Source organism: Pinus tabuliformis, chromosome 1_1 (genome assembly GCF_031772625.1).
Source record: "Pinus tabuliformis cultivar Carrire ecotype Pingquan chromosome 1_1, CPIR1, whole genome shotgun sequence".
Lineage (NCBI taxonomy): Eukaryota > Viridiplantae > Streptophyta > Pinopsida > Pinales > Pinaceae > Pinus > Pinus tabuliformis.
The window spans coordinates 902,935,552-902,953,713 of record NC_142297.1 but is presented as its reverse complement, the minus strand read 5'-3'; the positions used below and the strand labels follow the sequence as shown (position 1 = coordinate 902,953,713).

The window sequence follows — 18,162 nt, the reverse complement described above, 5'->3', positions numbered from 1 at the left end:
TGGACTTACTAGTGTATACTATCCACCAAAATTTATGCGACTTCGTGCCTCTTAGTAGGAAATTAAATTTTCTACTTAATATATCAATTATCAATTTTTCTAAAAGCATAATTTGTAACTTATGTGGCATGGGACTAAGCTCCCCTACATCACATGTTAGTCCTTGCCAAGGTAGGACCTCTAGCAATCAATTTTCCTGTTGACCACTATTAGTTTAGCATTGTCTAATGCAACTTATAGTGTTGAACTTTAAAAAATAAATGCTTATTTCTCAATATTATTAAAAAAAATATTTCCTAAACATTTGATTGGACCATAACTTGAAGGTCTTATTGAAGCCTTTGCATCATATAATGTCATGTGGATAATTGCCTCGCATATGTTATCCATAATTTATGGATGTGTTCACAATATTCATGCATGATTTTCAAATATTGTGTTGTGATTTTTTATTCTTAAGCTTTGCAATAAAATCATCCAAAAAAAATATTTTTGAAAATAACTCATACTACCATCATTTACTTCCCACCTTCCCGCCATAATTTAAGCAAGTCTTTGCACAAAAAAATGGATGGGAATAAGATGTAAATAAATATGCTTACCACGAGTTACTTCCCACCATTATTTATATTTTCCTCATCATTGATGTAGGAGTAAAATTGTAAATGTGTAGACTTACTAGTGGTTACTACCCACCAAAATTTAAGCAAGTCCTTTTGCCCAAGCAAGCAATTAATGTATCCACTTCACATCTCAATTTCTTAGTTCCTAAGAGCAAGACTAAAGGATTCAATTTGCTTATTGACCACTATTAATTTAGCAATGACCAATTTAGGTTATGATTTTGTGTGCAACTTTTTCCGAGAGACTAATTTCTAACTTGAGTGGCAGCACCTGTTAGTACTAGTTGTTGATTTTCTTGTTGACTACGATTAGTTTAGCATTGACCAATGCAACTTATAATGTTGAACTTTGGAAATAAATATTTAGTATTCAATATTATTAAAAAACTATTTTTTAATCCCTGATCGGGGTGTGAGCTAGAAAGATTGGGTCCTTCCACCGCCTATCGTTCGCTATGAAGATCTTGAGGAGGTCCTCCACCACCCTCCACATGTACGAGGCACATGGAGTGGTGGTCTCGTGCATGGCCTCATTTAATGCCATTCCAGAAGGTGGCAACATCAGAAACAAGGGGAATGTTTTCAGCTTTTTTCCTAGTAATTTTTGTAAATTTCTTATGCACAAATCTTGTTCGAATTCGCTCTCGTCCGAACAGTAAGGCAGCTTGTGGGAGGCATCCTTTGAGATCCTTCACCAGACATCGGTTTAATTATATATGGTTCAGGCCACCTTTATTGAGTATGTTTTCAATCTTAAACTGTGTATCCCTGCTTCCATGGCTCGTTATATATGTTTGATATTTTCTGGGAAGAATGGCTATGTCTTGAATTGGATGGTTTGGAAGGAGCACTACCCGGATTCTTATACGACAGTTGCAGAATTGTATGAGGGTTCTTTCATTTTTTGTAGTCATGTGTCTGTGTTCTTTGGAATTTTGTTGTCACATATGGGCATTTTTTGGATAAGGAATATGTATCGTTCCTTGTCTTCTTCTTGTTTATGTCCCTGGCGCACTGGATTTGTTTATCTTCTGAATATCTGTGGTTTAGGCCCTGAACCTTCAAGGTTACGATATGTGTGCGGTTCGGTTTATACTTATACCCTCAACCATTCAAGGCAGAGTCGAATTCATGTTTCTTGGCTCTGGGACTATTTTTATTTTCGGTTTCCAATCTGCAACAGGAGAAAGAATCAGTTTATATATCGGTCTTGGCCCTCACATGTGGTTACTTTGGTAGGTTCCTGGGCCCGATACAACCCCTGGAAGCATATTTATCCTGGGTATAGGCTATCCTTGGGTCGGTAAATAGGGTTCAAGACAACCGACCTCGGTTCTTTCAATCATTCCCGAACCATGGCTTGTGCTACCTCTGGGAAAGGAAAGACCACCCGGGGTTCTCGTGGTCGTGGTAAACAGCCAAAAGCCTCCTCTGAGTTTTGTAAGCCCAAAAATTTAGCAGGAAAAACCCATGGTTGTAAGTCTTCCTCCTACATAATTAATGAAGTTGTCGTTGCCTATCATGAGGGCAGCTCTGCCTAGGTCCACCAGCTTATAGCAAAGTGGGAAGATGAGCTTAACCAGAAAGTTGGTATACTAGATATTGATTTGGATGATTGGCAAACTCTGGTGCTTGACCCAGGACACTCTTGAGGAAGATATTCTCAATATAAGCAAATTGTTCATTTGTACTATATGATGAAGAACCTCCTAGTTAAATCTCTGGAGCATAGCCCATCTGGCACGCCTTTGTCTTCTCAGAAGTTTCTGGTTTACAACAAGGATTTCCAGCAGATTCAATTTCAACTTCAATTACAGAATGGACACCTTAGTCACATCAAACAACATATTTCGTGCATCCGGCACATTGAGCTTCCAGGTTCAAGTGTGGAGGATCTTTCCCCTATTGATTCGGTTGATGATGAGTAGTTTAATGTTTTTGTTACAAATAAATATATATAAATAATGAGGGTAATTGCAATAATGATTAGTTAATTAGTAATTAATATTGAAGAGGCATGTCTAAACGGGACATGACTCTCCATGAAGAGGCACCTGCCTAATATATAAGCAGGCCCCTTACTCTTATTGTATCATCAATCTTATTCACATATTTTACTATATAATATTTGCATCCTCATGGATATCTTTATATTCCAAGTCTTCTGGAGTAATTAATCTGAAGAAGGAACTTTGTTCGCTTCATTTGGTATCAGAGCAGTCGATCCTTTGGTCACTCCACCGCTATACAGAGCCGTGTTCTCCGATCCAAGTCTTTGACCGTCAAATTCATCAACCTTGTTTCCATCGTGACTAAAGCATTCGCTACACAAATTGGAGTTTCTCCATCGTCGCCAATAGGCCCTTGGCCATAAAAGAAAAGAAAAGAAAAATATTAAATTAAAAAATATATATATATATATATACATAAATTTAAAAAATAAAAATAAAAATAAAATATATATATATATATATATATATATATATATATATTAAATTAAAAAATTCCTAGCCTACACATTGAAAACCCTCTCGGCTGACAAACATCACACCGTTTTCGAAATAGAAAGCTTCCACCACCGTTGTCTCATACACAATAAGCGTAACAAATTCAACACTCACACTTTTTCTCCGCTCGACCTTAGCCACATCTCTGCCTGAGGACCTACTTGTCGGCACCTGACATGCACAATTCTGCCTCTACCATTGCAGCGACAAGCCAGCTGAAGCGCACGCTATATGTTGTTGGCCACAATTGTTGACGATGTAACCTTGTCCGTCAACCAACACACAACAATACCTCATCTCTCATAGCTGGCAGACTAGGTTGACCGCATAGCCAACAGACCGACGAAGTGCCACCAGCGGCCATAAACCGATAAAACACTGTAGTGCCACCACCTATGGCATCAACCAGCTTTGTTGTTAGCTCGACCTCTTATTCCTCCCCCGTCCGATGACACCACTAACATGAATTCTTCCATGTCACCTTCCTATCTGATTCATTCCTTGGACTCAATATATTATTGTAGCCCTGCTCGTATCTTGACACCGCCCTCGACTCCCACTGTGTTGCTCCCTTCAACTTCTGCCATCTCCGCATTTACCACCGCCCTCGACTTCCGCCGGCCGCACCCAGTCCTGACCATCTATGCACCTCTTCGTGCCGCTCAATCTGCCATTTCCATCTGTCGCGTTGCTTAGTCTGCCATTTCCATCGCAATGTCTGTTCGCTTCATTCGGTGACTACGGGTTAACAAGTCACGTTTGGCAGCCAAACGGTTTGACTACTATCCTACCCATTTTGAATAATAACTTAGTATATGTTAAAGATATAAACCATATAATTAATTTATAATATATATATATATATATATATATATATATATTATTTAAAAATAATAATAATAATAAAGGTGTATCAATAAATAAATAATTGGAAGAGAATAAAAAAACAACTATAAAATATAATAAAATATATATATATATATATAATATTTGACAAGCAAAAATATGGCATCTACTTCATAATTGAAGGAAGTGAGATTTTTAGGAACCTCACGCTGCGCTGCTTTAGTGTTATACAGAATTAAAGGACTCTTGCAGGAAAATATGTTATTATTTATATCTATTCCACTAAAGGGAAAAATTATATAAACTCTAACCTTTCTAACCAATTGGTGATTCCGGAGTCTAACATAATTTAGAGTTTAGAATGCTTGGGTAGAAAAAATAGGACATAACCGAATTACAATTAAACATTAGCGATTATAATTTTATATCACAATTCTTTGTTCAATCTCTATGGAGTGATCTAGGTGACATTGTTTTGGGCTCACCCTGGGTGGAAACCCTAGGTTCCTTTATTCTAAATACAAAAAAAGAATTTTTTGACATTTTCCCACAAAAGGAAAAAAATAACGCTACAAGATGTTACTTTGAAGCCAGATTCAGTGACACTAGAAGACATATAAGAAATCTCAAAAGTAATTCTTCAAGAAAGTAAAAAAGCGATACAAAATATGAAAAAACAAGTTGACAAAATCACTGCTGACAAGAATGAGGAAGTTTCTCGACTTAGAGACCATAGTGAAAAATTACTAACTCAAATTAAGAAGCTTAAGAAGGATAAGAAGTTGTTGGAAAACAAGGGGCAACAACTTGTTGAAAAAGATGCGTCGAAATTTTCAAATGTAGAAATTCAAGTTGAAGAAAAAATGAACATGGATCCAATGAATATGACAAGTCAAGAAGACAAGTCAGTTGAAGAAACGACACACTTAGATGTTGCAGTTCAGATAATAAACATCCCAAGTGAAGGTTTTGTAACCAGCTCAACAACCATAGTACCAGAATAAAATAAAATAAAATAAATCCACACACCTAATAAGGGAAAGTCGAACCAAAAAAGTTCCCTATCGACGTATGAATCATGAGGGTAGACAACTCAACCAAGTTACGTATCAGGACCAGTCATAACAGAAACAACAAACTGAAGTTCTGAAGAATATTAATGTAAGCTCAATCCAATCCTATGATGACAATTTGTTACAAAATTCCAGTGATCAGAATGTTCCACAGAAGATTAATCTAGGATGGTCTGATCCCTTCTCAATGCGACAATTTTTCTTGTCTCTTAGAAGATCATATCAATTGGTATCCACGAAGATGACAGTGCTGAGGCGAAAAGACATTCAAAACCGAAAAAGAGATCAAGCCTTTTGCATCAACAAGTTTTTAGGACAAGGCATTTTTTAGGAGGAAGGCAATGTTACAAATAAATATATATAGATAATATAAATATAAATAATAAGGGTAATTGTAATAACGATTAGTTAATTAGTAATTAATATTAAAGAGACATGTCTAAATGGGACATGACTCTCCATGAAGAGGCACCTACCTAATATATAAGCAGGCCCCTCACTCTCACTGTATCATCAATCTTATTCACACATTTTAATATATAATATTTGAATCATCGTGGATATCTTTATATTCCAAGTCTTCTGGAGTAATTAATCTGAAGAAGGAACTTTGTTCGCTTAAGTTTTACTCCTTATTTTGAATTTTCTTGTATGCAATAGTTCCATAATTTTCGGCGTGTTTACAGTTATCCAGAATCTAGGAAGTATAAGGACACTTAGACTTATTTAGCTTAGCTTGACAAACTTATTATATTTTGCTTTTGGATGGCTTATCATGTCGTTAGGTGGCCAACAGATCTGGTTTCCCTCTGAGCAGGTTGAGACCACCTAACCAATTAAACTCTAGTTGTAACTTGCTCCTTTTGGACACATAATGAATAGAAAGACCCTACCAAGCTTACAAAAAAAAACTATTTTTTAAACATTTGATTGGACCATAATTTGAAAGTCTTATTGTATCAATTGCACAATATAATGCCATGTGGACAGTCGCCTCACATATTTATGCCATAATTTATGGATATGGTTGCAATATTCATGCATGATTTTTAGATATTTTTGAAGTGATTTTGTATTGTTAAGCCTTTTAGGAAAATCATTCAAAACTAAAATCCTTGAAAATAGTTCATACTCAAGTAAATAACATATTTACCATATGTTATTTCCCACCATAATTTAAGGAAGTCTTAGCATAAAAAATTGATATGAATAAGATGTAAAATAAATATACTTATGAGGTGTCTCTTTCCACCATTATTTATGTTTTCCTTAGCACTTATGTAGGAGTAAAAATGTAAACGTGTAGACTTAATAGTGGTACTACCCACCAAAATTTATGCAAGTCCTTATCCACTTCACATCTCAATTTATTGGTTTCTACCAAAGCAAGGCTATAAAAATTATATTTTCGTATTAATCACTATTAATTTAGTGTTGACCAATATAAAATATAAATTTTTATGCAAAATTTTCTATACATAATTTATAAATTAAGTGTTAGGGACTAAGCTACCTTGCAACACTTGTTATAATTAAATAAACAAACATGTTAAAGTATTTCTCTCATATTTCATTACTCAATTCTCATACAAGTCTTTGAGATCTTTATTGTTTTTGTTTTTAGTCAAACACAAATGATTTTCAATAAGTTCTGAAAAAATTAAATAAATTTTATAAAGTCTATTAAAATTTTGAAAAATATAAATATTAAACTTAATACTTTGAAAATAAAAATAGATTTTGAAATTTTTTAAATTTGAATTTCTATTTTTTTATTGGTTCTAATTTTATGGGATTCTAAATAGTATTTTTATATCACCAAGTGTCATCAAAGTACACATATCAATGTCAATATTTATGACCAAATTTCAATCAAATCTCATGAGTTGTGAATATTTGATTTGACATGTTATGATTAAAATATTTTATAATTAAAATGTCATTAACAACTTTTATTGATTTGACATATTATCATTAAACTATTTTATAGTTAAAATGAATTAGTGCTTTTTAAAATGAATTAGTGTTTTTTTTGTTAAAATGTATTTTTTACAAGTCAATATGAAAGAGATGTATAAATCTTTTTTTTCCGAAGGTGGTAAAACCTATCAACTCAGGTGTCAAACCAACAGTGAGGACAGCCATCTCTGGCTGCTATCCGCGAATGAGAGATGTATAAATCTTATGTTCACATAGAGTTTGCATATAATATTAAAGGAAATTAATAATAAAAAAAAAAATCAATATTTATTAAAAGTAAATTTATTTTAATATTAACCAATTAAAATAGTTGAAACTAGCACAACTAAATTATTAAAGTAGTTGATATGTGTGAATGAGCATCATTTTCTATTCATAATAATATATTAAACATAGAAAATAATATATATATATATATATATATATATAATTTAAAAATTGATATATATATATATATGAGAAGATTTTAAAAAACTATTAAATTAAAATTTAATAAACCACTTCTTAAACACATCATTTAATGACACAACAATATAATTTATTTTTCCATCCATTATTATTCTATTTTAGATACATTTCTTCAGTTATCTCAAAGACTATTTATATATATTTATTTTTTAATTTTAATCTTTTATATTAATGCTTTTTTTATGATACAAGATTCGTCTAGTTTTAAAATAAATATTTAGTAATGATATTTAAACAATTTAAACCATCATAGTATTTCATTAATTGATTTTTGCAAACATATTATTTTATATTTACATATATATCCATTTTAATTTCAAATTGAAAATTTCCATGAAAAAAAGTGTGAATATTTAATTGTTATAATTTTTATTTAGATTTCTATATTGTTATTTTTTTAATTCAAGATTAATTTACTGAATTGCTTTTCCTTTTTATATAAGAAGCCCATACTAAACTACCACATTATATATTACACTTTTTATAGGTTAAAATGAAATCATTATAGAACATACATAAAGACGGTGAATTTCATTGGATGCCTATGCCTTTACATCAAAGATGTTGATGGCACCTTTCTCCAAATGGACAGATGCATTGTACCATCATCAAGATATTGCAAATGGATAATATTATTATGGGAAATCCAAAGATTATTATTTCATGTGAAGCTTTTTTCACAGCTTTTTCAAGATGATTTTTTTTGTTTGTTTCCTAAAAGTTCAAAGTGAGCCTTTATTTTCGTCTCAAGGAGTTGAATTTTTGAAAAATGTACCATGGTTAGGTATTACCAATATTAATATATTATTAGTTTTTAAAATCTGTCAATATAATATAAATTATCAGTTGAACTTTTGAAAAACGTACAATTGTTAGGTATTACCAATATACTATATTATTGGTTTTTGAAAAATGTCAATTTATTTATTCATTGTTATAATCGATTTATATAATATTTTACTGGTTTTTGAAAAATGTCAATTTATTTATTCATTGTTATAATTGATTTATATAACATATTAATGGTTTTTGAAAAATGTCAATTTATTTATTTATGGTTGTAATCGATTTTTCTTTTAATAATTTTTTTTTTTCAATATGTTCGTTTATTTGTTTGTTTTCATTCAATAATAATTGTACATTCATTGTAGGACATATTAGAATTTACATTTTTTACCTATGTGAAATTAAAGGTTAATAGGGTTTTGAATGCGTTTGGTCATATGTAAAGAAACTTTATCACTTAGTGCTTTGATATGATGAATGGGAGAGTAGGATAGTGACCAAACAAAGTATAAATAATATTGTCAATAAAGTCTATATATTGTTTAACATTGAGTGAATTTTTTCTGACTCCCTGATGGGTGTTGTATTATAAACAAAACATTGGAAATCAAGTATGAAGCAAATTCCCTCTTATATGTTTCTAATCGAGGTGATGATTGGCAAGCGAAATATATGTTTGGTGAAGGTGGAGGCGGCCTTTGGAGGAAGAGCCTCGCCATCTATTTGGCCTCGCATGGGACATACCTCGCATGGGACACACGTGGCATATTCTCATCTCAAGTTACGGCAGCCAAATATTAAGGTCATTTCAAATTTATTGCATGAGGATGGGAGATCGAGGTTTTGAGTACATCAAGGGCTTCAAACATCTAATTTGTTATGTTGGCTCAGGTATGGATCATCTCCCCTATGGCAGATTGGCTTAAATAAGGAATTTCAATGACATCTGCAAAAGGTTCATTAATGAGTTCACCATGATACATTATCTTAGGATGGTGGAGCCCTCGGGTAAATAATATACTTGGTGGTCGTTCTGGAAATTACTAAGAGTTTAACTCTTACCAGGTAAATGTTTTATTATGACCGCAACTATATATACAAATCATGTTACTATTTCAGGATGGCAAACAAGAGTCGTCAATTTCTCTGGAAAATTTCTAATGTTATACTCTAATTTAGGTATGTGTTTCTCAATTGGTCGTTTCACAACTAAGGGAAGATTGTATACATTTCTGGTTTTATGCGAGATTCTAGGAGGATTTGGCCAATTCATGCTTCAATGTTGTTCATCAATGTGTTCAATAGCAATTTGCTATAAGGTAAAAAGTTTTTCACGCAACAAATTAGGTTTCATCTAGATGGTCAATGTTTTTCGTGTTATTTTTACACAATATAGGGTTTGTACCCTCTTTTGAATTGATTGTTGTCCTTCCATTGGCGGCACCTCAATCCCTCGACCCCTCTGAGATTTCATTTAAATGTCATGTACTGGTGTGTGGAGTATGGAATCGCAGATCCTTCTCCATCTGGTTCTAAATTAGTCCATCATCTCATTATCCCTAGGTCAATTTTTACATCCCCAGGTGTCATACAGTTTCCTCCTCTTGCCATAACATTTTCTAGTGAAGTGTTTCAGTCCACAGTTCTAGTTGGAAAGGAATTCTACGTCTTTTGTCATCAACAACTATTTCTTCGAATATTTCTTGAGAACTTGCGGTTTGTGGTAGTAGTGGGGAATCTCACTCCATCTGTCAACTATAAATTGGTCGTTTGTGTTTCAGAGGTGTCTTATTCTTCTATTTCCTATCGTAGTCAATTAAAAGTCAGCCAGTCCAAAAGGTTGTCTTATGTGTTGCATACAGGTTTCAGGCTCACGTGGCTCTTCATCAAATATTACCTAACCGCAAGGGAGGTGCTCTGGGGGGTTTCTTCGTCCAGACATCGTAGGTTATTCGGGTGGGAGTCAGTTCCAAACTTCTTCGATTCCACTCCCATGGAGGTTAGGAAGGAGATTCTCACTCTGGAAGTAAAGGAGTTCGGGGACCGGATGTATCATTTTGACTCAGGAATTTCTAGTGGCAATTTTAAATGGGTTCCAAACCTAGGAAAATTGGGAAAGAGAAGAATGTATTTCACACATTCTATATCAACACACCGTCAGATGGAGACACTTCTTAATACGGTGATTCGAGACAAACAGGTTGACAATTACAAACTCTTTGCGAGCCAGGAAAAGTTGACAAAAATACTAAGGGACATCATGTACAATCTAGGTAATATGGTGGTTAGCCTAAATAGGGTGGAGCGGTGCGTGGTATCAGACTCAAATACAGACTCCAGTGCTCATTAGAAAGAGGAAGTAGTCATCAATGTAGCACCCCTCAACATGATCAACGCAAACTCCTCTCCACCGGACCCAGTTATCATCTTGGACTAATAAGTCCATCACCGAATTGGCTCTTATTTTTCTCTGTTGGAAATCAGTTTTAGTTTTCTATATAGATACTATCATCTAGTTTAAGTATGATAGTTTTTGTTAGTTTGTTAATTCGGATATGTCAGTATCTACAACTAGTTTGTTTTGTTGGAAAAACCACTACGTCAAGTCTTATCTTCTTTGTTATCAAGAGTACCCACAAGAGCGTTAAAATCTGCCTAAGGACTGGGGGTGACAACCAATAACTAGAAAAAATATATAAAATTATGGCAAGGATTAGAATTAGCATCAGCCAAGAGACTTCAACACCTAAATATTTTTGGGCATTCCAAGATCGCCATTCAACAAGTAATAAAGCGTTGCAAGACCAGAGGCACATGGCTCCCCCCAATCTTGCATAGGATCAAGTTTTTAATGGAACAATTTGATTCTACAAACATTTTTCATATCAAAAGACACCTGAACGAAAAACTTGTTCACATGGAAAATTGTGGAGTCTTATTAAATCACAAGGAATTAAGGATAAACAATGAGGGAATTATATCAAAACCCCTTCCCTAATGTTGAACATGTTGTCAGATTCAAGGGTAATTATGAGGTGTACTAAGCTTAGGAGTAATGTACAAATGCTAGTTTTAATACAGGATCCTTTCACATTAATTAAATTGCAGGAAAGGTGTCATAAGAATATGGAACATCATGTTTTCATGGCCACCTAGAGCAGCGACGTAAGCCTAGAACCGACACTGAATAGATGGATTTGCAAGGATTTGATAAATGAGGTATTTCAAATGTGTGAAACCATAATCCTTGTGCTAGTATATCAGTTCAATGGAGGACAATGGTTCAATTCTTAGAGTTTCTATGGTGAGCTTTTAATGGACCTGATGCAGATGTTCTTGATGAGCGAAATAGCTTTCAATGTGGCGGGCCTTTGGAATGTGACCAGGATAGGAAATTCGCCATTATCTATGGAGTATTCTGGAGCTCAGGAAATCAAGGAAAAAATAGTTCATTTCTTCATAGAGTTGAATCGACATTTACAGAATTACAAACGAAAATGGAGCGAGTTGAGGGTGAAGTTGGTGAGGAGATTGGAAGTCACTTGGTTGGGATTGTAGTGGTAGTGGACTTTCTAATTACGCTGACATCTCACTATGCAGAGATGTAGTTGACTGAATCTAGAACAAGCAACAAACTACTCTCTTGTTGATTGGAGTTGCTAGAGTTAAAATTGGAGCGCTTATAGTTGCTCGTGGAAATGATAGAATTCAAGGTTGAAAACTTAGGAAGGAGGTTGGAAGGTAACAGGATGGTGCGCAACCAGGGAGATAATGACAACAAGGAGATAGCATCCAACATGGAACAGAGGGAGGAAGTCAACACCGGTGTCGAGGAGTCAGGGGAGAGCCACACGCAACGTAGTGTGAATGACGATGGATTCCAGGTTGCTCCAGCTATGGAGGACCTATAATGCTTTTAAATTTTACATCAATATATGTTATGTTGATATGTAGTCTATTCTGGATTTTTTTGGAGAAACTATGGGAAAAAATGTTCTTAGCATAATAATATTGAACTTGAAGAAAATCCTTAATGGTGAGAATTTTGGATACTAGATGGGAATATCATGGCACTTGTTGTAAAAGGTTCTAGTCTTCAAACCGGATCATTATAATGCCAAATATACTCGTTCCTTAAAAAAAATGAAAAAACATCCAAAATAAAAAAGGGTTGATGTTCCATCAACATTTTTTTGGCTAAAATCCCAACATTTTTTCGCAATGGCATTGAAAATAAAATATGCTGACTCCAAAAATCATTAGAATTATAACAGTTTTCAACAATACGTTAAAGATAAAATATCACGACTCCAAAAAACCTAAAAAATCCAACAATTTTCAACCATGGCGTTAAAGATAAATATCATGGCTATGAAAAACCTTAAAAATTTGGCATTTTTCAACCATGGTGTTAAAGATAAAATATCAAGACTCTAAAAAACCTTAAAATTTCAACATTTTCAGCCATGGAATTAAAAACAAATATCATGACTATAACAAACCTTACATTTTCAACATATTTTGAGATCACATATCGTGACTAAAAAAAGCCCTTAAAAATAATACCTAAATCAAAGAGTCATTTTACCAAATGCTAAAATTATAGTTCTTTTAAAATCTTAGCATAAGACAACTTGGCACATTGCAACGAAAACATAAAAATCAACCATCAAATTGACACATAGTGGGGGCGTGACCATTACAATGAAAAATTAAAAATCAATCATCAAATTAACACATAGTAGAGGCGAACCTTACTCATTTTAAATCAACTATCAAATTAACACATATTAGGGCCAGGTTGCTAGTTGAACATCAATGCAACACCTACAAAAAAAATTAAAACAAAGATAAGAAAAAAATTAAAAATTTAAATTAAATCACCAACCAAAAAAGCTTTAAAAAATAATAATATAAAAACATATTGAAGAAAAAATATAAATTAAAAATTAAAAATAACAAAAAAAATCGAAACTAAAAAAAAAAAATATATATATATATATATATTAAAAAAACAAAGGTAAAAAAATAGACATAAAATTTTCAATAAAATAATTGATAAAAATTCAAAAAAAAAATAAAAACACAATTTTTTTAAAAGCAAACAAAAATTTAAAAACAAATAAATAAAAGAATATATATATAATAAAAGAAAAATATTAAACCTCGAAGGGAGGGGTGCTAGTAAACCTCGAAGAAAAGACTGAATTAAAGTTCACATGAGGACTCGGCAATGCCACGAACAATCAAGTAGAAATTCTCTCTTTTTGGCAAGGGTTGAAAATCAACATCTCTAAGGGTGTCAGGAACTTGATTATTGTTGGTGACTCTATGGTGATAATCCAAAAATGTTTGAGTCTCGCCAAGCACGAGAACCTCATTGAGACGAAATCCTCTCCAATTATTATAAAGATAATGTATCTCTTAAAGAAGATTGAAAATTTTAAAATTTTCCATGTAAAGTGAGCCAATAACCAAGTGGTGGGTGCGCAAGCCAACGTTGGGGAGGAGTTACAGCAAGGTTATTTACGTATCAACAACATATGTGAAATATGTCATATCCCATAATGTGGTTTAAAAATACAAGATCAGTGCAGTACAGTTAGAGTGTGGGTTTGCAAAAGAATAAACAGGCAGTTACAATGGACAACACTATGATGGTGTATTGCAGTACATCAGGAGGAGGGGCAGTTAGTAGGAAGTTAATGCATAAGTGTGATCACGGGAGTTCGAAGGCCATGAACCATGAGAGGTGTGTTTTCAGTCCTTGGTCATTTGCCTGGTTATTTAATAAGCTTCCATTGGAGGGTTGGGTAGGTACCATCGCAATTCGATCCAGTCAGGTTTTGGCGATGGTGGATATGGATCATAGTTATTTCACCATAATGCAAATTCGATGCTCATTTATGGATGAAACGATAATAAGGAATGTCGCGATGGACTAGGCGATTATTTATAACAGTTGGTTGCCACAGATAACCCAAAGGATATTGCTAGTACACGGGAGAATTGCCAAGAAAATGGCCTCAACAAGTAATGGAAGTGGCAATGACATGACAGAGTCTTGGCATAGTGGGAATATAGGGGATATTGTTGATAGCTCCTGTAAGCAAGTAATCAAGGAAATAGTGAAGGAAATCAATGAAAACATGGTGGTCTTGTATGCCCAACTGTCTGGTCTTCGTAAGGTCATGGAATTGCTTCAAAAAACCATGGAAATTATGATTACAGATGTCTTGAACCTTGGCTATAAGGTTGAAAATATCAAATTTAAAATTGAGATAGACATTGTGGGTGTGCTGAAAGAAGTTTTTGGATTCATGGATTGCTTGACTCCTCAAGATGAGGGTGTTGTTGGCGCTGCAAATCGGGACCTGGATCTTGGGGCAGGCAGAGTTGAAGAAATGGTCATGCCTCCTGACAAGGATCTGGGAGAAGTCGACCCTGGAAGCAGCGAGTAGTAGTTGTCTCTTTCTTGTTAAATTTATGTTTTATTGAGCAGTAGAGTTTGGTGGAGTCTTTTGGAAGGTTTATAGTATAAACTATGTAAAAAGTGTGTATGTAAATAACACGGTAGCAATAGGGTCCTTCTTCTAGTTAAACTGTTGAACAATTTTGAGAGCTTTCTCTCCATGATTGTATGGGACCTGACCTATTTCCAATTTTATTAAAGAAAATGCTACTTGTTTTGTTGAAAAAAAAAAACATTAAAAACATGTATCTTAAAAAAAAACACAAAAAAAGAAAATTAAAAAAAAAAAAAAAAAAAAAAACTTAAAAAAAAATTATCTGGTCGTGTTGCCAAAGGACCACTGCTAGGGAGGTGGATTTCTCCTATCGCCTTGGCGACACAACTAAGACGTGGGGTTGATTCCCCGTATCGACCCCCCAACAACACATTGTGATAGCAGTGCTGGGGGGTTGATTCTGAGAATCGACCTCTAACCCCAACACAACGCCAAAAGGCCGCCACCAAGGTAGTTGGAGCGGGCGATAACAATGCTGCAGAGAGGAATAAATCCCAATATAAACCCTAAATACATGAAAGGAGTCTACTCCATCCCATGTTCATGTGGGATTCCCTACATTAGGGAAATTGGTCGCTCCATTAACCAAAGAATCCAAGAACATGCAACATATATTAAACACAATCGTTCTTGTTCCTCAACTTTAGCTTAATATGCGGTGAAACCCAAACACCATTTCCGCATTGAAGATTTTCAGGTCATCGGGAAGATTGATCACTTCCATCATAGGAAGCTTAGAGAGGTCATTGAAATTGAAAAACACGCTATTAATCTTAACAGGGGCGATGGTTGGAAGTTAAGTAGAAGTTGGATCCCTGCCCTCTCTTCGAAAAAATATATATATATATATATATATATATATATATATAAATAATAATAATAAATATATATATATATATTAAAAATAATAATAATAAATATATATATATATATTAAAAAATAATAATATATATATATATATATATATATAATATATATATATATATATATATATATATATATATATATATATATATATATATATATTATTATTTTTTAATATATATATATATTTATTATTATTATTTTTTAATATATATATATATATATCCTCTTTGACTTTCCTATTAAAATATTCTCTAATATTTTAATATAATAACATTTGAAACTAATTGTTGAATATTATTAATTTGATTTAAAAACTATTTGATAAAAATAGATTAAACTTATTTTTAATTATGATTATACATTTACAAATATTCATTTCTTATTCTATTATTATTAATTTAATTTAAAGAATTTGAATTCAATATTATTTTAATTAAAAATAAAAATAAAATAAAACAAAATGATAATAAATTTATAAATTTATTCAACAACTAATTTTTAACAGCTAATTCCTAACAGCGATTTCCTAATGGCTAACTTTGGAACCGGATGCATCTCTGTTTTTTAAACATTCTGATTGATTGATTTTTTCACCTTTGTCTTAAGTATGAACAACATTAGACGGTTCAAAACGTTGACCAACAACTTATGATGTAATTAATCCGAAAGACATTATCAAAAAGGTGTAAGTTGTGTGAGTTATTGAATTTGATATTTCATAATTGCTTGTCTCTTGTAAGATGTGTAATACAATTATTTCTTGCAACATTTATCTCATACAAAGAACATTTTTGTCTTGGTCTTTAGAAGTTAAATGGTTGATGGCTACAATAAACAAGAGCCACGTGGTGGCATGTCACTGTTTTTAGCTTAAATGAATATTGTGCATGTAGTGTTTAGTTTGTTTAGTTGGAATGATATGTTTACTTAACTAACAAACAAACAAAAACATCTCACAATAGCATAAACAAAAATAGTAATAAAGCTGCAAAATATTAACCATAGTAAGAAAAACATTCCATAATAAGAAGAGTAAAACTATAAACAATTAAATAAAAAATACAATAAAATTAAATAATATACATATATATATATATATATATTTTAATGAAAAAAAATTCCAAAACCTTTTGATTTTGTCATAGTAAAAAGGGTAACTCCAATAATTTTTTATTATTATTATTATTATTATTATTATTGGTTTATAAATACAAAAAATAAAATTAAATAAAAAATAATTATTTTAATGCAGAAATAAAATTTCCAAAACCTTTTGATTTTTTCATAGTAAAAAGGGTAACTCCAATAATTTATTATTATTATTATTATTATTGGTTTATAAATACAATAATTTTTACTAAGTTTTTGGAGAAATTTGTTGTGGTACGTCGCTATCAAATCGTTATGTGAGGGATCGAGCAGTGAGTGAGCTGGTGATTTGAACTTGTAGCAGGCCGCTCAATTCCCTGCTTTGAGTTATTCTACCTTTACACAAATTTCTTGTCAATTCTCAGCCAAGCGTTCTAATTTAGCATCAGGAAGGGAATGGGCAAATTACTATCAATATATTATAAGAAGTTGCATAACATTGCATTCAGATTAAACATATGAAACAATACATGATTTATGACAACATCGCACTCATAACATGCACATTTTATATATCGTCCAATCTATACTTCAAAATGAATAGCTTCCCTAAACAGTTTGATTCAATTTTAGTACTGTAAAAAAATTGCACTGTCGAATTTTTTTGTTTGTAAAATTTACCTATTTGTCCCATGATACATAAACGAAACTATGGTTCTTAATGATAAAACAAAAAGAAAACTAACAAACTAAAACTAAAATGGTAGTACAAGTTTCCAACCGCCCTTAAAATCGGGGCAATATTTCACTGACTGGAACTGGTTCAACAAAACACGCACAAGGGCTTTTTCCACGTCGCATACCACTTTGTTTCGTGCGTAGTGATAACAAGGATCAGTGTCTATACTTGTCTCGCAGATCTGGTCCTGAAAGTTTTGTATGAAATAAGGAACCAACCCGCCCAATCCTTGTGCCACATAACCAAATGTCGAAATTTTACTGGTGAGCAGAATGTCGTTGAGGCTGAGAACCCACATGTCTACCAGAGCTTCCTGCTGATGTGAAGCATCATGATTCTCTTCTTTAGTCACCTGCTGCGATCGATTATTAGGGGTCTCTGCTTCCATTACATTCTTTTATCACTAGAGAAGGCAACAATAGAAAATATGAAAAATTGTTGGAACTATTCGATAATGTAGGAGAAGGGAAGTCTCCTTCTTAAACATAAATAAACAGTATTGGCCTGCGACCTTTCCTTTTTCATTAAGAAATCTAAATTAACCAAAAATTTCCTCATTACAATTATGCTAACAGAACTAGCCAAAAACCCTAAGACTCTTCACGATTTTCAAGGAGCCCAAGCCATGAGGTCGAGAGAAAGAACTTGGAAGAAAAT

General features: G+C 32.9%; 1 protein-coding gene across 1 annotated transcript; it reads right to left on the bottom strand.

The window, feature by feature from the left end:
• Positions 1–17,521: 17,521 nt before the first annotated feature.
• Positions 17,522–17,893, bottom strand: LOC149217327 (galactoside 2-alpha-L-fucosyltransferase-like). Its single transcript, XM_089390183.1, has one exon. It carries the CDS (start codon positions 17,891–17,893, stop codon positions 17,522–17,524), a length of 372 nt encoding a protein of 123 aa, XP_089246309.1.
• Positions 17,894–18,162: the final 269 nt, after the last annotated feature.